General features: G+C 46.7%; 2 protein-coding genes and 2 non-coding genes across 6 annotated transcripts; 3 read left to right on the forward strand and 1 right to left on the reverse strand.

The window, feature by feature from the left end:
* Window positions 1-993: 993 nt before the first annotated feature.
* LOC144135446 (uncharacterized) lies at window positions 994-14,074 on the forward strand. Of its 3 annotated transcripts, none has more exons than XM_077668112.1 (10): window positions 994-1,068; window positions 1,747-1,788; window positions 2,347-2,400; window positions 5,312-5,350; window positions 6,682-6,771; window positions 7,175-7,243; window positions 7,990-8,070; window positions 11,321-11,392; window positions 12,259-12,288; window positions 13,690-14,070. In XM_077668112.1, exons 2-10 carry the CDS (start codon window positions 1,768-1,770, stop codon window positions 13,975-13,977), a joined length of 744 nt encoding a protein of 247 aa, XP_077524238.1. In that variant the 5' UTR covers window positions 994-1,068; window positions 1,747-1,767; the 3' UTR covers window positions 13,978-14,070. The 3 variants fall into 3 exon arrangements, with proteins under 3 accessions (XP_077524238.1, XP_077524239.1, XP_077524240.1); XM_077668113.1 differs by having other exon boundaries at window positions 7,990-8,067; window positions 13,690-14,066; XM_077668114.1 differs by lacking the exon at window positions 2,347-2,400 and having other exon boundaries at window positions 13,690-14,074.
* TRNAT-GGU (transfer RNA threonine (anticodon GGU)) lies at window positions 4,751-4,824 on the forward strand. Its single transcript has one exon. It is a non-coding gene; the product is annotated as a tRNA-Thr (tRNA).
* Window positions 14,075-20,181: 6,107 nt separating the features above from the next.
* Window positions 20,182-21,411, reverse strand: LOC144133276 (glutaredoxin-related protein 5, mitochondrial-like). The gene has a single exon (XM_077666225.1). It carries the CDS (start codon window positions 21,237-21,239, stop codon window positions 20,748-20,750), a length of 492 nt encoding a protein of 163 aa, XP_077522351.1. The 5' UTR covers window positions 21,240-21,411; the 3' UTR covers window positions 20,182-20,747.
* A 371-nt stretch (window positions 21,412-21,782) lies between these two features.
* TRNAR-CCU (transfer RNA arginine (anticodon CCU)) lies at window positions 21,783-21,855 on the forward strand. Its single transcript has one exon. It is a non-coding gene; the product is annotated as a tRNA-Arg (tRNA).
* The last annotated feature ends 53 nt before the right edge of the window (window positions 21,856-21,908 follow it).

Consider the following 21,908-nt stretch of genomic DNA (forward strand, 5'->3'; position numbering starts at 1 on the left):
ACGTCACCAGTGCAAAATGTGCGTTCAGTGTCAACAGCCGCCCTGATTCTGATTATGATTATTTGACTTTAATGGGCGAAAATGCAGCTTGACCAAAGAGCGCCATAGCTAGCGTGCTAGGTCTGCACGGAGTTGGGTCAAAGATCCCTCTTTCAAAGCATTTCACCCCTCAGGAAGCAGATCACCAGGCCGGAGGAAAGCTGGTACCAACTTGTACCTATAGAAAATCGGCGGGTAACCGGCGGCACTCGCTCACATACTAGGCGTATGGTCAGACTACTAGGCCATTACTGAGGGTGTTCAGATTCTCGTCTGACGCTCTGCAGAGGGAGAGAGAACTAGAGAATACTAGTCCTCCCCCAGAAGGACCAAGGTCATCTGGTTGGCGAGGGCCGCAGACGCCAGCCTCACCCACCGGTGGAAGAAGGTGGGTTAGGGTAATGAAGAGAAGAGCGTGTGAAGAGAGGTCGTAGAGCTGCTGGACAGGAGAAGAGAACGTGCTCTGCAGAAGCGCACCGCATATCCTCCTGTAAATGCGTGTATCTGCCCATAAATGTTTTCCACCACCACCACCACTGCATGGTGGGGGCGATATGGGAATAAAGCTTATTTAGAAAAGTGGTGTCTTCCGGGTAAAGAGGGGCTCCGAATTAACATTGAGCTGAATGTAACGCCATTCAATTCCACCGCTTGAAGAAAAAAAAAGTACGGTCCCGGAATGAAAACTTATCGAATGCCTCGTGTTTGCTTTTCCACTATTTTGTTTCCTCCTTCGAAATTTTGCTTACATCTCGTTGTTTAAAAGAACCAGGGAAACGTGCCGGCACAGCAGAAAGTAATCCTGTTGGCGCGGCATTTCAAAATGATCTTTACTGACCGCATCTGGTCTCGGCAAGGGGGAGACCCTCCCTCTGACTGAGCCCCTGCCCCGAGGTCCATGTCGGTGTAAATAAAGTCTTCTATCTCTCTCTGGTTGGTGTCCTTTGCCGATGAAGAAGACAACGTTAGGCCGTGCATGCGACACGCGGTCGGAGCGCGCGTGAACAAGAAGAGCAAAGACAAATACAGGTGCGTACGTTTTGTCGTCCGTCCTTCACAATACATTTCAGCGACGCAGATTTTTATAAGCTCGCAATCGCAGCTATTGCAAGGCACACCGAAACGCCCGCTTGCGCACTTATTGTGTGCCTGTACTGATCTTTAGAAGCGCCAGTAACGGCAGTGGACAGAAGCACGACTCCAGTCAGCCTGCTTCACTAACCGTTGGCATGCCTAACGCACAAATGTAGTACCTGAGGTATGTGACTGGTCCATTGTAATGCAAGAAGGGGTAATGTGTACTTACATGAAGTACCAAGGCCGACAGTTCACCCATGCCTGCCCGCCAGGGGGATTTACAGTCTCACCATTATTATCCGGTCACCACGATTATTGCAGATCATGGTGTACGTACGTATATCAGACGAGCTCCGCTGACACTCTCAGTAAGCTTTCTTTGAGGGTCTCCTTTTCCCAGCGCGCATCGGAGATTTGGCCGGCAACACACTAAGCCATGTAGTAAAACATGCTGAGGATCCCGGTGGCATAGTTAAAAAGAAAGGAGGGAGAAGATAACGGCCATGTATGTGCACTTATCTATATCTTCTTGATATCTGCATAAAGCAAGCCGAGCTATGGAACAGATGTCTGATCGCGCCAATGTCTCGTTCCGATTCAATTTCAATTTCTCTTGTCTTTTCTTTCCAGCCACGTCGCCTTACCAACACAATGGACGAGCAACCAGCCCAAGTAAGTGTATCGTCATCACCCTGTAGTAAATTTCGTGTAGCTTCGTGCCGATCTGAGGCAGCAAAGTGCATATATGTCGTCGCTGCATGACAGTCATGTATGTCGCGTAATGCAGATGATTTTCTCTTGGGGAGGTTCATATTTCTCGCTTTGGTTTCATGCTGAAAGTTTGGGGTCACCCCTGGATACTAAATTTTCGCGAGGTTAGCGGAACGTTGTGATCAATGCTTGCTATCACCAGCTGCTTCTACGTATACCTCTCGCGGCAACGCCAGCTGTAAAGGTGACAGTGTTAATCATTTACTTGAATAGTAAATTCAGGCAAACTGGAAGAAAACGCAGGGTGCTTTGAGTTGTGCTGTGTAAGAACATTTTAGGAACATTTCCATACGTAACACAGAGTAATTCGAGAATCTTGTTGTATTCAATCTTTTAAAAAACAGGATAAAAGCGTGTAATAAGTGCTCACGAAGCTTTTTAACGTTTTAAGCAAGTTTTCCAAGAGGCGGCAAAGGCTGCAAAAGCGTTCATGCCGCGCTATCATTTGTTCCCTCCAAGGATCAGAAGCCCCACCCAAGCGACATGAAAGCCGCGATCGGGAAATATGAACTTGTGAGTCCAACTTCATTTTATACCAATAACCTTGGTGCACATGCACCGAATTATGCCAAACGAAGACAATTGTGGGCGCCATGCTTCGCAGTGCACTACGGATTCCAGCTGTCGTGCATGGACGAATGACCTACGATTGGGGCTAATTGGTATTTCACAAAGGACGAAAACAGACTACGAAGGGAGACTAGTTGAGAAATATGACACCAACCACTAATTTAATTTCAGCCTAACGCTTCGGGACCAACTCGGTCTCTTATTTAGGGGTGACTTAAATGCGAACCAGCAGCAGCAGAATGGGGACTTAAACTCCAATGGACGTCCTGGGGACGTTCGAGACGTCCTGAGGACATCCTGTAGAGCTTAAGTGCCCATTGGGAGCTAGCTAAGGAGCAGCCTTCGCTTTTCCTTTTTATAATCTTTTGAAATGCTGCTGGTAGCTCGCATTTCAGTCACCCCTGAGTAAGGGACCGGGTTGGTTCCGAATCATTGGGTTGAAAACAAATTAGTGCTTTGTGTCAGTATTTCTCAACATTCGTTTCAAAACCCCAACCAGGCGAACTTCCTTCGAATGTGTTCTCGTTCGAAGGGAAAACTATGAAGGGAACAAGCGCTTACTTGCAATTATTTTTCGCCTTCGGAACGGCTTTAAAGAAAAGGAAAAGGAATTCTGCTATCTGAAGTCAGAAATACAGGACAACAAATAACACATGATAATAATAATAATTGATATTGGGGGAAAGGAAATGGCGCAGTATCTGTCTCATATATCGTTGGACACCTGAACAGCGAAGTAAGGGAAGGGATAAAGGAGGGAGTGAAAGAGGAAAGGAAGAAAGAGGTGCCGTAGTGGAGGGCTCCGGAATAATTTAGACTACCTGGGGATCTTTAACGTGCACTGACATCGCACAATAACACATGCCCAACATTCGCTTTAAAATGACTGCTGGAATAAATTGTCATAGTGTGTGCCCCTCCCCGTTTCCTTTCTAAAGCCTTTCCTTGCACGGAAAATAAACAGTTGCGCTCGTCCGTGTAGTCTGCATCCGTCCGTTTTTTGTTTGTTTGTTTGTTTTTTGTCATAGCGCTTTCCAGTTCAGGATGCCATGCAGGATTCGTGCTCTGAGAAAATTCTTGCAGCAGTTCAAGGTTCAGCTGCTCTTCAATTTAACCACTGCTTAGTTGTATGTGTATACCAGCACGTTATATCTATACATACTAGGAGACTGGGCAGTTTGTGGGGATAATGACGTGCATGGCCGGGACGTGGCTGTGCATGGCTAACGCACAAGAATTGGAGAGCGTTATAGGGAACATCATTGTCTTGCAATTCTTGCTTGACGACGCTGCTACTGTTGCTGTGGCTAATACACAAGGATTGATTGGAAAGCATTATTGGAAATCTCTTTGTCCTGCAATTGTCTTTTGGCGACGCTGCTGATGATGGTGATGATTATGGTGGTGGTGCTGATGGTTGTTGTAGCAGTCAGGGGCTTTTTGGCGATTCGATGAAATACGCGCGAAAAAGAACACAGACGATCGTAACCACATTCTGTATAAGCGCAAGACGTCACGCCGCTTTGAGAACGCGGCGCAACGCTTCGATGTCGATATAGTTTCTGCGCCACATGAATGAGGGAGGCAAGGAGGCATGCAGCACGTGACGAGCTATACACTGACTGCGCCCTATAGCCTAATAGTTCCAGCATCCGCCTCGCATGGGTGCGGGGTTCGATCCCCAGTACCGCCGGGTATACTCACCGGTGGTACAATGTGCGCAAGCGTCCCCCTGGCGGAGTGCTCGGCTTATCTGAGGTTAAATGCTCGGAATATTGATCTTTGGCCCTATGAGTAGAGCGAAACGAAACACGAAAGCTGCCCTTGCCCTAAAAAAATTCAATATCATCACCACTTGAAAGAAGAGAAGCTGGAGCTAATAAACGTACACAGTCAGCGCCTTGTGTATAGTATGCGTGTGCCTTTTCGTTGTCCGTGACTACAACAGATTTTCGATCGGCTGAACGACAGCACATACGTAAGATTTCAATGGCCCTTAATCGTAGTGTGTACTACATAGAATATTGGCGCCTCCATACGCTGTACACTGTGTTTAAGTGAACCGGGTATCTCAAAATGGCTCATTATTACGCCATGCTGTCGTTTCCGGGGCGGTGAGCTCTGCATGGGTACACGATAAAGACATTTATAATAAGGGTGTAATTACTCATTGGCATCCACCCATGCGCAGCCTTACGGCTACGCCCTGGGCGATTCCCCTAAACATTTGACCAACACTGCTCCCACTTCAAGTTATTGATAAACTCGCTCTCGCCCTGCCATAAGCTTGCCGTCCCGGTTAGCTCAGTTGGTAGAGCGACTGCTCCGGTGAAGCGGTGGTCCCGGGTTCGAACCCCGGACCAGGACGAATTTTTCTCTAACTGCGAAGTTTTTGAGAAAGCTGTATAGCTTTCCTTTCTAGCCGTACGGCTGCGCTTATTTGGGTGGATGCCAATGAGTAATTACTCCCTTATTACAAATCTACTCCACCCTGGGGGATTCCCCTAAACATTTGACCAACCCGATAAAGGCATTTGCATAAGTGTTACTGCTGCACCTGCTGATTCCGATTGGATTATTTTATCCATCGTATATGTTAACCATTTAAGGTGAAAAATTAGTTCACCTAAGTCAGATTACGAATATATACTGTACGCAATTATCTTCAGTTCAGTAACCTGTATTCAGAATCACACGTAATACACTAGCCCGAATGCTGTACTTATCGGTGGATCCACCCGACAACGAGACTGTGTTTTTCGTGATTGCAGCAGAGGGGGGACAACTCGGCGCGTTTTGCCGCCCGGCAGAGCTTCTCCATATATTAATAATTCAATAACCTTTCCTTTTTCAGACAAATTCGCTTTCTGCACAAGAACTTGCGAACGCCGGGGTAAGATTGGTATACTTTAGTGATTGCGTATTGGTAGACTTTACTAAGAATGCGATGGAACTTGCGCGCGTGCGTCAGCGGTTACCTGCGGCTGAACACAACCACATATGCTTGCAAATCAAGCGCACAGCCACGCTTAATTATAGCCAAATGGCGAGGACTTCGATCTTTTCATAGATGAACTGCGTTAAACCTTTTTCGAGTCATTAACCAAATCCAACCAACCTATAGCTCACAGTTTTGGGGCGCTATACACGAGAGTGCCGGAGCAGCAGCACAGTGCTATAGACGATTTTCATTTTCACAAGCATACGGTGGCTTGCATTATTTTCACAAAGGACGTATGTCACAAGTTCGCAGGTCGAATTTTGATTATTCGAATTTCAAGGGGAGCATTTTTTTTGACGCGATAGCGTCAAGGCTTCTGGTCTGCAGAAAACCCGACGTTGGTGTTGTAAGCAAAAAAGCTGGCGACCCACCCTCCGCTTAGGTCACGTGACCTTGTGAGCAAGCTGCCACACCGTGGCAGGTAGCAGTTAAATTAATGACTGATCGCGAGACGTTGCTCGGGAAGCGTAACCTGTGCCTCACAAGCCCCATTGGTGGCTGTGTTTGAAACAGCCATCTGCCGGAGCTGTGGAGCGTCGCTTAGCCGTTGTATCACTGCGCCAGGAGTGGCATGAGGGCCCCTCGCGATCTACGGCTGTAAAGCAGAGAATGACCGTGTCTGTTAAGTTATACACAAAGGTGTCCCTAGGCCACTGCAGGGACCCGTTAACGCTATCGCGTCATACCCTAAGGCGGAGCCTAAGTATCCCTTCAAGTTTCTTTTTTTCAATTATGCGGACTTTAATTCACAAGACCCTTTTTATTACAACTGATACTGACGAAACCGCGCGTCCGTTCGTATGAAGCGGAAGTTCGAATTAAGCGAGTTTGAATTAACGAAAGGCCACTTACAAGCTACACACAGTGCGCGCGTACTAATGCAGTACGCCTAGCTGTTGGAGTTCGAATTAACGAAAGGCCACTTATAAGCTACACGCAGTGCGCGCGTACTAATGCAGTACGCCTCGAGTTCGAATTAACGAAAGGCCACTTATAAGCTACACGCAGTGCACGCGTACTATAATGCAGTACGCCTGCTCGAGTTCGAATTAACGAAAGGCCACTTATAAGCTACACGAGTGCGCGCGTACTAACGCAGTACGCCTGCTCGAGTTCGAATTAACGAAAGGCCACTTATAAGCTACATGCAGTGTGCGCGTACTAATGCAGTACACCTGCTGCTCGTGTCTTTCTTTCTGCGATGCCGCTTAATTACCTCGTAGCCGGGAGCTGCCGCAGTCCACCGGCAGTCGTCACAGTCGGCGATGTCGAAGAGTCCCACCTTAGCCACCGACACGCCAGCGACGCCATTGGTGAGTGCTGCATATAAGACGCGCGCTTTCGGGACCTCGGCGTTCAGCATAGAATCCAACGAGTCCACAATCTTCACTGTTTCGCTTATGACGGTTAAACCGAAGCTGTGCATGTCTAATTTTTGCCTCTAGAAAAAAAAAGGTCGTTTCGCAACATCTGTTCGGAAATGTGACTGTTAAAACGAGGTATTAAATATCTAATTATAAGGGTTTCCAAGAGGGCGTCCAAATGAAATTAGTTTTATTCCACTTTTACATTGCTACGTTCAGTAGTTCGATAATATACCTATAGTAGGATACAGCTAACAAAAAACAGCAGTTGGTAACACTGGACCACGGTTCGCGGTGTCCTATATATGCAAAGCGGCGTATGCTTCTATGGTTTCGCTTTCCTCGTGGCCAGGAGATGAACCTGTCCAAGGAGGCACTGTGCGGCTCGAGGACAGCCAAAGACAGTAACGATGCATCCATGGTACGTAATTTCGCTGCATATTGTTTACATGCTCTCTTCCTACTGCTCGTGTTACAGTTTTACAGCAATATTTGCGTAAATGTTAGTATGTAAACGGCAACGCTGCCCCGTCGTCGTATACGTTGTAATCAAGAGCTCCCTGACCACCCGGATAACATTCTTATCAAGCCTATATCGATCACTGGACCCAAGGCGTTGGAATGGATTACCACCTGTAGACCTTTCCAATAAGGGCTCCTTGGGCGTCGCCACTAAGTTGTGTGCACTCCGCGCTAGTGCCGTGGAAGCGGCAGCGGTACCAGTTTGCAACAGCCCAGTTAAGAGGTATTTCGACATCCTCCTCGCCCTATGGAAAGGTGTATAGTTCAAATATACGCCTTACTAATGCCTCCGACTGCTCTAACGGCCAGATAGTCAGTTACCCGATTTTTGCATGTTGCTTAAGAGAGGTTAACTTGGCCGCGAGCCGTTGTGTCTTCTTATTAAACAGCTTTAGCGTACCGTGTACTGTGTTACGGCTAGCATGACAGGAGTACCGGTAGCCCGCGCGCCTTCACTGCGCATGCGCGGATAGCCTAGAGTCCTCCAGATGGCGCTAGGTACCCGGCAGCTGCGCGCAATCCTTCCGCATCGGGACCAATCAGCGCACGCTTACTGCCGGTGGCCAGGATTCCGGTAATCCGGTAGTGGTAACACGGTACACGGTATGCTAAAGGTGTCTATTATTTTTTTCCCTTCGTGCGCAGAGGGATTCTGCCCTGCAGCGCGTCCTGAGCCCGCCTGCGCCCATGTCGCCGCCACCGCCGGAGCACAAGAAACTCGAGGTGGTTGGTACACGCCGGCTGATTTCCCGCGACGAGCCGCCTTCACATGGAAACAAAAACGGTCGCGATTTCTGCCGCCGAGGTGTAAAAACCCGGCACGAGCAGCCAGAGCGATGAGGTTCCAAGTTGGAAATCTTTCGCCGCGAAGCACCGCTTAATCGCTCAATTCGCTCAGTCGCTCGTATGTGAGCAGCTTTTTAAAGCACGCACGAGGGGGCGAGGCCAGAGGGGATTTGCAGGTTTTCCAATTTTATGCATATAAATGCGGGAGGTATAGCGGCCAAGTATAATACGCCAGTGGGGCCAGCTCCTGCTCTGCTGAAGGAGCATGATGCAGAAATTTACAGGGATAGGGTGGCCACAGCTGGTGGTTAACTACATATGAATGGGAAATAAACATTTTTTTTTCCTTTAGTGCATGGAGCTAAGATGATACTGATGATGTTGATGACGACGAGTTGACGAAATTTCACAAGAACCGTCTTTAGCAGAGCGTGCTGGAGGCACAGATTGTTTCGGTACGTCAACAATGTTGTTAAATCGGAGGAGATACTCAAACTGAATCGATACATATGATCAAAATTAATTCAGTGAATTGGATATTTCGTTGAATTAGACAGCATTTAGTCAAATGGCAAACCACTGGAAGCTCATTTTATGCCTGTTAAATGGGGAAAGACCAAGCTAAATGGTATTTCATACGAGATGTATTAATTATAGTTAGATATCAGGCGTTTGTTAAATATGCAGATCGAAACCATTGGCTTTTTTTCGGGAAACTTGAGTTCATTGAAACTATTTCGTTCACCTGGGAAAGGTGAGCTCAATCGATTACTGCTGGTAATACGAGAATTCGTTCTCTTAGCCGAGAAGGTTAAGATTTCCCGCTTAAACCGTATAGGACTGTATTTCCAGCAAGCTCCCAGATGAATAAATCTGCAATCAAGGCCTAACTTGTGCCCTTTGTTATATTCTCACACCCATCAACAATCGCCCGTCTTGCCTATGCAACGTCAACCACTCGCCGCATTTGCATCGTGACTCCCCCAAATACGTCACTGGCGTCACTCCGACGCATTAGCACCGGTCACTCTCTCATAATTATTAATGCGAAATCATTATGTGGTTATGTCGTGTCAGCAAAAAGCGTCCGCAAATTCTGTCCGCACGATCATGTCGTTCTGTGGAGATTAATGTGCAAAAGTTTGATTGTGTTAGGTAGTGCGTGAGTAGATCTTGAAATGGGAAAAGTTTGATTGATGAATTGTAATTAGTTAATTAAATTAAATCAAGTACAAAAATAAAACTAAAATATAGTGATAAAATAAAAATAAACTAACAAAATTTCAAAGAACAAAAATTAAAAGTGAAAAATTGAGGGAGCAAAAGAGGAAAGAAAAATGTTTTCGCATTTCTGCTCTTAAGCATAAGCGAAATCCTGTAATTTTCAAAAAGCATGAAATTCACTTGTTTACAGAGATGTCTTCACTTATTCTGACCTTCTGGCCGCGCCCCCCAAAGTGCATGCATGGCAGGGCACGTGACGCATGCCATGTAATTGTTTTTTTTTTTGTGGGGGGCGGGAGGAAATGGCGCAGTATCTGTCTCATATATCGTTGGACACCTGAACCGCACCGTAAGGGAAGGGATAAAGGAGGGAGTGAAATAAGAAAGGAAGAAAGAGGTGCCGTAGTGGAGGGCTCCGGAATAATTGTGACCACCTGGGGATCTTTAACGTGCACTGACATCGCACAGCACACGGGCGCCTTAGCGTTTTGCCTCCATAAAAACGCAGCCGCCGCGGTCGGGTTCGAACCCGGGAACTTCGGGTTCGAAACCGACCGCGGCGGCTGCGTTTTTATGTACACCCGTTTTCAAAAGTGACCCATGTGTAGATATGCCCTTGCAGCCTTGGCGGACTGGCCAAAAGTGGTGGGTAGTCTGCCGTGCTGATTCTCGCACTAAAGAGTAGGTTTAACATTTCGATTTCAGGTTACATAAATTGGCTAGGTCGAAATGCACCTTTTTCGCGACTCGCGTGCTTCGTGAACTTTTGACGCCGAGTGCACAATACACATGCAGACAAAAACGAAAAGTGCATAAAACCAAAAAGCACTCGGAGCGTGCATTAAACGTCCTTCTACTTCTAAAGGCTACGAAGTACTCCACATGATTCGAAGTATACCGCAAACATCGTTAGCAAATCAGTGTAGGGCGAAACATTTGTGTCCCGTTCAGGACTGCACGATATACTTGCTTGATCCTTCAAATGCTGGCTGGCTCATGCTTGCACGCAAGCAAACTTTTTTCTTTCTGTTGTCTCTCTTATAGAAGTTATATTTCCCTGACATCATATTGCAAGTAAACACAGTTTTGAGGTACTGCGTGGATTTCCATGTCGTTGTACATCGTGGGCGATTCCTCGGACTCTGCGCAAAGCACACTCACTTTACCGAATACGCTGCTTCCCTTAGAAAAATCTCTTTAGACAGTCTATAGAATGTCCACAGACTTCTATCTATAAAGTCTATAGACACTCTATAGACAAAGCATGGAGGACAGTCTATAGGCAATACAAATCTTATAGACAGTCTTTATACAAGCTATAGATTTATGGCCATACACTTTTAGTAGACTTTTGTCTATAGACTGTCTATAGGCTATGAATAGACTAAGATAAATATCTATAGGAAGGCTATAGAGTCTATTAAAAGTCAACAGACTGGCTATAGACCATTTTTATAAGGGTTGAATTCAAAATGTTAGACAGGGCTATTAAATCTCACGCTTGCAGCCCAAAACAAGTTCGTTGTCATTTAGCCATGATATGACGTCTTTGAGAAGGGGGAAGTTTAAGAGGGGCGGGGTTGGCCCCCATTCCCCCCCCCCCATTGAGAGAAATTTCACACAAGAAAACCATGTTGGACACACACACACACACACACACACACACACACACACACACACACACACACACACACACACACACACACACACGCACACACACACACACACACACACACACACACACACACACACACACACACACACACACACACCATCCCTCTACCACCTATCGCAGCTAACTCACTGAACTCAAGAGAGTGTCGTGAAAAGCCACCCGACTGTGGTAGCAGTCGCTGAATAAACGGCAGTTGGAACCGCCCGTGTAATAGGGGTGCAGTTTTGTCATGCAGCAATTTCGGATGCTACACCAGCAGGTACACTAAGCAGTGCAGCATCGCGATCGCAGATCGTCAAGGGCACCAAGCAGCCGCCACCGCCGCCCCCACCTCCCGTGGCCATGTCGCCCGATTTGTTCGATGTAAGTGATCGGATACTTTGTTTTTAATGCGAAAGCATTTCTAGGCTATAACGACGGGGTCGTGTCACCAAAGCGTGTCACCAAAACGTATCCGCAGCGATTGTGACGTTCTCAGAAGAGGTTGCATCAGAATAATGGTTGTGATCGATAGAGGACGATGTGAGGATGATGCGCAAGAAATTTTATGTCAATAAAATGATTAGTTAATTAATTAGAGCCAATTATGTAAAAAACGTCGAAATAGTGTGGACGTCGATATAGTGAGATGAGAGAACAGCCGTGGACGGCAAAATAGTGGGAAAATAGGCAAAGAAGTGAAAATAAAGTTTGAAATGTGTTTGATGAGTGATAATTAATAGAACAAAAAGTTATATTGACATAGATTAATTAGTTAATTAGAAGCAAATGTCAATGGACAAAGAGGGGCAAAGAGGCGACGAGTGTCGAGGAGGCGTCAATGCTTTCGCATTCCTCAAATACGGGTAGCCGCAGTGACCTCTAACGTTTTATGTGCTTAGCTTATAACATCGACAGGTCGCAAGTCACTATAGTGGGCAGCGTACGTGGTTTACTTTCATAATACTGTGCGCAAAAGTATAGGTACAATCATGGAGGACGAAGACATTGGTACACATAAAAGCATTCACTTTTCGCGTGCGGTCATTTCTATAGCCTTTTGAATGTCATCGCGTTAAGGGCACTACTCACTGCATCATCGCTTATGGTGCATGTATATATAGGACAGAAACAAGAAAAAGTAAAGGTCACATGTGGGATTCGAACCGCGGTCTTCAGTGAGATTCTAATTTTAGCGATTTGAACCTGCTTGTTCGGGCTTCCGATGTAGCTGTTTTATGTGCTCGCAGGATGACAACTTTTCCACGGTCAGCTCAACCGTAAGCAACCGTTTTTCATATCTTTTTCCTGATTGCAGTGCTTTACTTGGATACAGAGAAAGTGGTTGTACGCTATAGGTGCAATCATTCGAGAACGTATCGCTCGAGTGCTCCCTCGAGACTAATTTCTTAAAAGACCGAAAGGTCGTTTTCGTTTACTTTGGTTCGCCAATGGGCACTGGGACTCTACTGGACGTCCCATGGACGTCCCAAACATACACAGGAAATCCAAGGAACTGCCAGTGCCCATTGGGTCCTCTGCACCTTAAATTACAGCCAACTATTGCAGATTGGTTGTAGCAAACCTAAGCGCGGAGAAACTTTTCGATTTTGCTTTGAATTGATAACTGTCACAACCGCAAGCGGTATCCTGGTCACGAGGTTTGAGCGGGGCAAGCTTGAGCAAGCGGTCGAGTGATTGATCAATCAACCAGTGAACCAAACGGTGATCTTCATCTCCATTTTTGCTTGTCGTCTGTGCTGTGTGATTAGCATTATTTGCTCTGTTGTTGTCAGCCGCATGATATAAAATGCTTTTGTATCCTGTTGCGATTGCGTGCCATAGTACTCATACTTGTCGATATATATATATATATATATATATATATATATATATATATATATATATATATATATATATATATATATATATATATATATATATATATATATATATATATATATATATATAAGCATATTATAGTGTACTGCCTATCAATCGTTCCCGGGCCCTTTCCAGGCCGCTTGTGTGGCTTTTGGCCTGGGGAAACCCTGGGGAAAAAACCATCCAGTGATTGCAGGAAAGAAAAAAGAAACTTGGGGGCCTTCTTAACCACATTCTTAAAGAATAAAATGCGATAGCCTTTAGGTTGCCTGCTACGGAGTTTACAATGAGTGTCTAATGTCTTGCGATTTTCCCGTCAAAACTCTGTTTGGAATGGTATGCATGAGAGATCAGCTTATAGAATGGTCGAGTACCTTCAGTTGGATTATAGTATGAGATTATCCTGATCTTACATACAAATCTAAATTCGTCCACCCACTAATCCCCATCTTGGGGCCGACTTCTAAAATTTCGGGGGCCCTTTAAAATTTTCTCTGTTGGGCCAACATCCGAATTTTGGGGTCCACCTGCCACAAAGTTCGGTGATGGCGTCACAAAGCCACGCAACCTCTCTCGACCAATCGATGGCTTGTGGTGACGTCACAAGGTTGCGTGACCTCTCTCGAACAATCGGGGAAATTCGCTATGGAGAAACCGGAAACTGCATGACGACAGCCTAAATGCTATAGCATTCAAATAATACTGAACTGAACTTGTAGCTAGCTTAGGCCCGCCTGAAACATATCATGGCGACACACGTACTGCTGCACGCCAATGCTACGCCCCACCACCACCAGACGGTGTTCAAGGAGCGCGTGCGCGCCATCCGGCTGGAGCTGCTTCGGCACAAGGGCATCATCGCGGCCACCTCGTTGACGGCCTTCTGCTTCGCCACCTACTTCTTCCTCGTTGCGGTCATCATGATCGTCCTGTACGCCGTGGCCGACCGGCCCGAGGACCGCGTGGCTGCGCGCATGGGCTTCAACCCCATCAACATCGCCATCACGCTGATGGCGATGGGCGTCGGCTGCTCGGCGCTCGCCATGTCGCTGGCCTTCTCCATCGAGGACATCAACTGGGCGTAGCCTTGCAGAGAAGCAATAAAGGCCACTCCAAAGGCTCTGTATCGCCTGATTCGGTGACCCTGAAAGTCCCAGAACGCGGAAGCAGCGATAGGCGTAGAGTTGTTCTGTGTGAAGATGTGCCGAGGCTCCTATAGTCTCAGTTCGCGCCTGTAAAAAACGACAGTTGGTGACTATGAGCCACATGGTCCGCGGTGCCCTGTATTAATCCGCTGTCCAATCACAACAGTAAATCCGCTTTTGTAGCGAAAGCTACATTAATTGGCCACGAACTCGCGGTTTCACCGTGCTCGCATTCCCACCGTGGTCACACCGCACCTCGTGACCAACCGCACGACGAACCACGCGACAACTAGCCAGACAACCAGACTAACCTGGACTTGCGACCAAAATTAACCAAGCCTAACCAAGCTATACCTTAGCTTTCGCTGCGTATATCTTGGCACAGCCGAGCTAAGCCACTGCCAATTTTTTTAATGTTTGAATATATCAACCGAACCAGAGGCATCAAAATTTTACACCTTATAATTTTTTTCCTTGTGAGAAGCTTCTTGTTTAGGTACCAAGGAAAGTGTGGCAGCGGACTACTTTTTTGTCGCGGAGGAATCATGTGCAGCAATCTCGAATGGGTGCGGAGCTGCTTCAGGCAAGTATCCGACAGGGACGAGGAGTACGAGAGACAGACAACACATTAACTTCCAGTCCTTTAGACCACGTGTTGCCTCTGTCCCCGTTTCTAAGGCTGGGCTGCACAACGTTCGATATGAGAGACCAACTCGCCCAAACGGCTGTCATGAGCATTAGACCCACTCATGCTTCATGACAAATTATGGCTCTCAGCAAATTTCGGCCAAAACCAGAAAAAGAAAAAAATGTATGCCGGTGCTGGTGTCTGCTGGCAGGCATGCTTGAAATCGCTCTCTCTCGAGACACTTCTCACCACAAAAAGTGACTAACGCTTTGGAGAATCGGCGCCATCTATTAGCGGAAAATGCGGTAACGTCGACGGAGGATATTGAGCTACACTCATCACTAACTCCATTGGTGGTAAGCTATCGCACGAGCATGCATTAGCGCCCTGCGCCCTGCTTACACCACCTTCTGTTCACGGAGGTTAACAGATGCCACTCCGCAATGTGAGAAAATGCGGGATGACTTGCTGTTTTTAGTCAAATAGCTCGATCAAAAAGTAATTGCCAGCATTCCAACATATGGCAAGCTTCGCTTAATTCGTATACACCTTATAAATGCCGCGATTTACAATTTTTTGGGCCTCAGGAAGGAGAGCACGGTGGGAACTTGACAGACCCAAGCAGCGCCTCCGGCACACGTGCTAGAGGTTACCATCAACTATATCCTCAAAGCTATCTTCGTCAACAAAAGAATACTTGGAAAAAAAAACGTGCAAGCTGATGAGGTTCACAGTGGTGGAACTGACAAGCTTCTTGTAGCAGCATTCGGAGCAGAATAAATTGTAATTTGTAGCAGCAGTTTCAGGTTTTGTAGCAGGAAAAAGGAGTCTTGTAACAGACGCTCCAGCTTTTGTACTAGAAAATAAAATTGCGTTTTGTAGCAAATTTTCAGCTATTGCAGCATATAGCAAATGGAGTTTTATCAAAATGTTGGCCTTTCGAGCCGGCCGGCATGTTCACCGGATGTTCACTCATCATCAGCCTGACTACGCCCACTGCGGGGCAAAGGCTTCTCCCATGTCTCTCCAATTAACCTTGTCCTGTGCCAGCTGAAGCCCCATATCTCCGCAAACTTAATCTAATCCGCCCACTTAACCTTCGGCCGCCCCCTGCTATGCTCGCCTTCTCTTGGAATCCATTCCGCATGGCATCATTCGCATTAAATGCCCTACCCAGGCCCATTTCTTCCTCTTGGATTCGACTAGGATGTCATTAACCCGCGTTTGTTCCTTGACCCACTCTGCCCCCTTCTGGTCGCTAAACATTAAACCTACAATTTTCCTTACCATAGCTCGCTGCGTTGTCCTCAATTTCAGTTGTACCTTGTTGAAGTTTTTACTCAGAGTGAAAAATAATGACATATATCACAAAATAAACAAAACAAAAGTGTTATCCTTGAAACTAAAGACTTCAGGTACTATATACCGTATTTTTTTAAAGATTCTGGCTTAGACAATGCCGCCTGCGGAATGACATCAGAGATCGTTATCGAAGGAACACAAAGTGCTGAACTGCTGATGAAACTCACGAAACGAACGAGAAGCGGCAGCTCAGCGGAACAATGCGAGCGGCACCACCCCAATTGTTTCCTTGCAACGCCTTGAGAGCAGCGCTGCTAACAGAAATCCCACCCAAATGCGTCTTTCTCGACGGGACGTATAGCCCGCTTGGTGCTCGCCAATCGGTTCCACAGCAACGCAGCTTTGCGATGGGCCCATGAGTGTTGTCACGTTTGAACTAAAATCAGCGGAGTGATTTCAGCAGCAATAGAGTGCGTAAGCAGTGCTACTATCACTGCAAAAACGCCAGACATGGTGGCCGAAGCTACGTACCTCCAAGAAGAACAGCGCGAAAAGACAAGGACCACAGGATGATACACAAAGACAAGCGCTTGTCTTTGTGTATCATCCTGTGGTCCTTGTCTTTTCGCGCTGTTCTTCTTGAACATGGCATACCAACTCGCCCAAGCATCAGTCCTTACGTACCTCCCACCGCCACCTTCGACCCACCTCCCCACTGCACCACCTACCTGTACCTTAAGGCCTCCACTCAATGGAAGGCCACAGAGCAGTGGAACGAACAACGGTGCAAATGAATTGAAAGACGGTGGAAAAGCCAGCTGCCTTCCCGAAGTACGTGACTTCCCTCTAGCCACCTCACCATGATTACTCTGCTAGCTATGTAGCTGGCCACCTCCCTTCCCCCCCCCCCCCCCCCGTATGCAGCACTCCCCCTCCCCCAACCACATGCAGCAAATATATAGGCATAAATTCATTAGCGAGCCACAAAAGCCTGCGAAAAAAGAAGTGAAATTAATTGGCGCAACTTTCAGGCAGTGCGGAAGGACAAGGGAAAGGCGACACCAAAGCGCATCTTCTTTACGCAGTTCTTCGCATCAGACCATCTGAGCGCCTGTTACTTTTTTTTCCTTCTCGGCACATCAGCAACGCTTCACTGATCAGATTTTAGCCTATTCAGTTTGTTAAAATTCCGCAAGAAAATTTTCGTGATGCGTTAAATCGCTCGCAAGAATGGAGGTCGTAGGCCTTCGAAGCATGCTTTCACAAGAGCGCCATAAAGTTTCAGTTCCTGAAAAATTCAGGAAATTTCCAAAATGATGCTCCGCGTGCTTATACGCGCTGCGTGCATTCTATTGCTGTTCCCGATGCAGTTCCACCGCCTCATTGAGGCGAGCGCACACAACCGAAGGATCGAAAACGAAACTATAGCGAGGAGGAGGAAAAGGAAAGGCATCGAGAGTAAGCGGGTGTGAGGTCAACAACAAAAACAGCAGAGAGTGCGCATGGGCGACGCTCTGCGAGATGCACATGCCCGGGCTGGCTCCGAGACTGCATTTCCGATCCACGAGAGCGAAGCGGCCGCGCCGACTCTCGATTAGGGCTGCTATCTCGACGGCCGTCAACGAATTTCCTCTGTGCAAGGCCCCAGCATTATCGCGCGCGAGCGCTTTTCATGCGAGCTGGCGATCGGCCACACAAGGAAAGCTCAGGTTGTTTTATGTGACAAACGCGACAGCGCCCATGTAGAACCAGAGAGCACTGTTTAAAAGTGCCACAGTTTTTGACAGTGAGTTCAAGGAAGCAAGGACAATACGTGATTTTCAGATATTTTTTCCAGATTTCGAATGGTAGACAGGCGATGCTACTCAAATCAAAAAGCAGATTCTATTTACGAAGTGTTTTCTTTATGCAACACTTCGTTCTGTTGTGAAAGCACCCAGCCAAGATTTGAAAACGCCGGCTTCAATTTTGTTTTTGTTGTTGCAAAACTTTTCTAACCCCCTTTCAGTGCACGTGTGCCACGAAAGTGAGCCAAAACTGGATTTTGCAGCATGTAGCACAATTTTCCATTTGACGCAGTTTGGTGCTAATGGCGCAGCTGTTCAACCACTCGGTTGACCAACTAAACAAGGATGCGAAAGCTTTCTGCAGCGGTACAAACGGAAGACAGCAAAGCCCTATGACGCTTCCAAGCATTGATCAAAGAACTGAAGGAACAAAACATGTCATGACAAAAATGCCTTGAGGTTACTGAAGCCCACCTTCTGAAATGGTTTTCGGCATAGCTTCTCGCTAGAATCTGTGAAGACCAAGGATACTTCGTAGCTGCTAGGCAGCACTTAGCTGGGCTGACTCAGCATCGTCACTATCTTTGCTGCACATGATTGGCATACGGTATGTTGCAATGTCCCGAAGCAACACAGGGGCCATGAGGAACGACGTGCTGCAAGGCTCCGGATTAATTTAGCGTGCATTGACATACCACAGCACACAGGCGTTTCTGCATTTCACCTCAACCAGAATTCAATCCCATGACCTTGAGATCAGCAGCTAAATGCCAAACATGAATGACTGAAGTTTAACAATGCTTTACCACCACAGTGTACACTGCATGAGTGGTGAAAGTTCGGTAACAGCAAGCCAGGTTTCCCGTACATCTGAGGCGTTTTGAAGTACAGGGCAGAGACGAGCTACTGCTCGTTGTACTTGTGATAAAAAGACGTGTATTAATAAGCATATCCAGCTCGCAGGAAACCGCAAAACCGTATGAACCTGGTAACAGAAATGCCCAGTAACAATTTACGAGACTTGACATTGAAGGTGTACCTTGGATACTTAATCGATTTTTGGTGGGGGATATCAGAGAGTTCAGCTCACAAACAGATGCTTGTCTCAAGTGACATACACTGCATGAGCAACAACTGGCTCAATGGAAAAGATAATACATAATATATATGTATGCAACACGAAGCTCCTCTCCATGACCAATCCTTCTTGCTACTTGAGCGTGGCGAAGTCATGCACTAATGAATGTTAAATTAAGAAAATTTACTTTGAAAGCCTCTGCATTTAGACAGTAATAAACTTTTCTCTTGTCTTCCTTAGTGGACATGTTTTTACTGTCCTTTTAGTGGAATATTCTGCTTAAATGACACACAAATAGCCTTGCATGCTGGAACGGTGAGTGGCTGCTTTAGTTCATTTATTTTTGGAAATATGCCAGCAGAGATTTTTCACAAGCAGAGAAGTTTTAAGTCTTTAAAGCTTAATTATTCTTGGGTTTGAGGAGCACCAATTGGCTTCAGTATTTATTTTCTGCTTGACCTGCTATCAAACTGTTTCACAAAAATTGTGGTCAGATGCGTCATGCTGTATTTTAAAAGGTGAAAAAATATGAAACCTGCCATGACGTTTATTTCACTTCCGAAGCGAGCAAATGCGCATACTCTTTTATACCCTCAATTTTTCCTATAGAGCATTTGCAGCAATTTTAGTACTTAGAAATAGCACAGAAGGCAAGGAAAAATTGGCTGAAAGAATTCAGATCAACGCTTCACACCTTGTTATTTAGAAAGCGACACCAGCACAGACTAAAGTACTATAATCATTGGTGTAGAGCATGCGATAAGCAACGGAACTGCTGCATTTTCTATCTTTGGTGTCACTAAACACTCCAAAGAGAACTCGGCGCGCTATTTTCAACATGATTGTGAGAATGCACAAGACTACAACTCCTTGTGTTCAGTACACTTATTATCTGCATGTGCATGGAATAACTGCAGTTGCAGTAGTGTAGTCTAGCTGAACTGTAAAAAACAAAGCAAGCCCTCTGCTTAAACCTTGTCATTCTGGCCGCTTACTATGTCGCAAAAAAATTAGTACCTCACAATGCGGAAGTTGCACTTCGAACCAGAAAAAAACGCGTAAAAACGAAATAGAACGAATAAAAGAGAAAAATAAGCAAGCAAAGAAACGAGAGAAAAAAGAAAATTGCATTTCTTTGTACGTTTCTGTTTCTGGGACAGAAAGCAAAGATAGCGTCTTGCACACGCTTTAGCAACCTCGTGCTTATCAAAGGAAGGAAATGATTTCACATATTGCGCCAACCAAGTGTAATTAGCATATTTTACCGCCAACGGCTGCATCCAGTGCCGAAGGGGAAATGGGCGCATTCGCGAAAAACATTGCGCAATGAAGGTGCGCGAGGACACAAGTTGATGGAAAGAATAAATTTATTTTATCAGTGCTCTCAATCAGGCACAAGTAAATCACTAAGGTCGTATACATGTGCAAGTCGTCTAAACACGACGAAAAAAAAAAGAAAAAGCCATCGTGATATACTGTGCGTTACTCTACGCCAAGCGAAAAACGAAATTCAAACAATCACAAAACCAGCAACGGGACTGAGGGCGCCGCCATTACCGTGCGTCTTGTAGTCACGTAGCGCCGACAAACACGCTGCGGCGGCATTTTTAATCTTCAGACGCTCAATTCGCCACAACGGCTGCCGATTGCCACTTTTCCCGCCGCACTGGTATTCGCGACAGGCCTGCACAAGCACGCGAGACAAAATTGTGCGTTTTGAACGTTTCGCTTTGACTGAAGCCGCCCGCGACAAACACAAAGGGATGCGCTCTTCGCGCAGCATCACTGGCAACTTCTCTTTTCACGGTCACCGCATGTCCGCGCAAGTTCCCGATAAGTGGTGTTTCACCGCAGCACCCACAGTCAGGAAAGGGGGCGATAGGTTCCCCTCTACAATCTACAACACGCGCTCACGTTACCGCTTCTCTTGCTTCTCGTTAGTGGAGCTTTCGGCAGCCGACGCGGCATCGACGAGCAGGGATTTGATGCCCACTTTGGCAAGCTCGTCGACTAACTCGCCGTTCTGGTGCATCTGAAGGAGGATGTCACAGCCGCCCACAAACTGGCCGTCGATGTAAACCTGCGGGATGGTGGGCCAGTTGCTGAAGTCCTTGATCCCCTTGCGAAGCGTCTCGTCTTCGAGCACGTCGTGTGCGCTGTAGTCGACTCCGTGCATGCGCAGCACTTGAACCACTGCGTTGCTGAAGCCGCACCTGGGGTTTTCGGGAACGCCCTTCATAAAGACGACGACCTTGTCCTCCTTGACGAGCTTTGCGATTTTGTCCGCGATCGGCGCGGTGCAAAGGAGTCGCAGCGGTGATGACGCCGCCGCCGCTGCTGCTGCCGGCGATCGAAGTAAAGCCGTGGTCGTCGCCAGGCCCAAACGACCGGCCAGGGAAAACGCCATGGCGGGTTCTTGTTAGCGTTTGGCTCGAAGAGGCCTTTGCTTTAGGCGGTATCGGCGAGTTTGCGGTGCTCGAGACGGTGCAGCGTGTGTAGTCGGCTGGCGTTATCGCCCCCTGCTTCACCTTCGATGCCTTCGACGTGTTGTCTAAACGCCACCACCTGCCGCTGCTATCGCCACTATTCACCGCCCGTGCCATCCCAGTGTTTGAAGCACAAAACTGGGACTTCGCCTACTAAGGCAGAATAATGGTATTACAAATTAAGGCATTCAAAACGTGCTTGAAAATGTTATTATTTAGCGTCTGAAACTAAAAGTTGCGCTCATATATTTATATATAAATAAGTACGGAGAAATATTTACATATGTAAATGCATGACCCTTAATCTGGTGTCACGTCGTATTATGTACCACGTTGAGGAGATATTATATAAATATTGTGTGCATATTACTTACAAAACTATTATCGCCTGGTTAAACTAAAAATAAAATTAGAAAACGTTTTCACTCTTTTAAGTTGTCATGTCGGCCAGCCCTCGCCGTCTCGCCCTCGTGGCCTAACGGATAAGGCATCGGTCTCCTAAACCGGGGATTGCGGGTTCGAGTCCCGCCGAGGGTAGAATTTTTTTTTACACACAATTTGCCCCATTTTGGGCCACAACAGTCCGGTAG

The sequence above is a fragment of the Amblyomma americanum genome, chromosome 5, assembly GCF_052857255.1.
Source record: "Amblyomma americanum isolate KBUSLIRL-KWMA chromosome 5, ASM5285725v1, whole genome shotgun sequence".
NCBI lineage: Eukaryota > Metazoa > Arthropoda > Arachnida > Ixodida > Ixodidae > Amblyomma > Amblyomma americanum.

Excerpts from the sequence above, each read along its gene's own strand:
- LOC144135446 (XM_077668112.1), top strand. The coding sequence starts at position 1,768 with ATGGACGAGCAACCAGCCCAA. Across the intron at positions 1,789-2,346 it reads TGGACGAGCAACCAGCCCAA|GATCAGAAGCCCCACCCAAG; the intron begins GTAAGTGTATCG and ends GTTCCCTCCAAG. Across the intron at positions 2,401-5,311 it reads CGATCGGGAAATATGAACTT|ACAAATTCGCTTTCTGCACA; the intron begins GTGAGTCCAACT and ends TTCCTTTTTCAG.
- LOC144133276 (XM_077666225.1), bottom strand. The coding sequence starts at position 21,239 with ATGGCGTTTTCCCTGGCCGGTCGTTTGGGCCTGGCGACGACCACGGCT.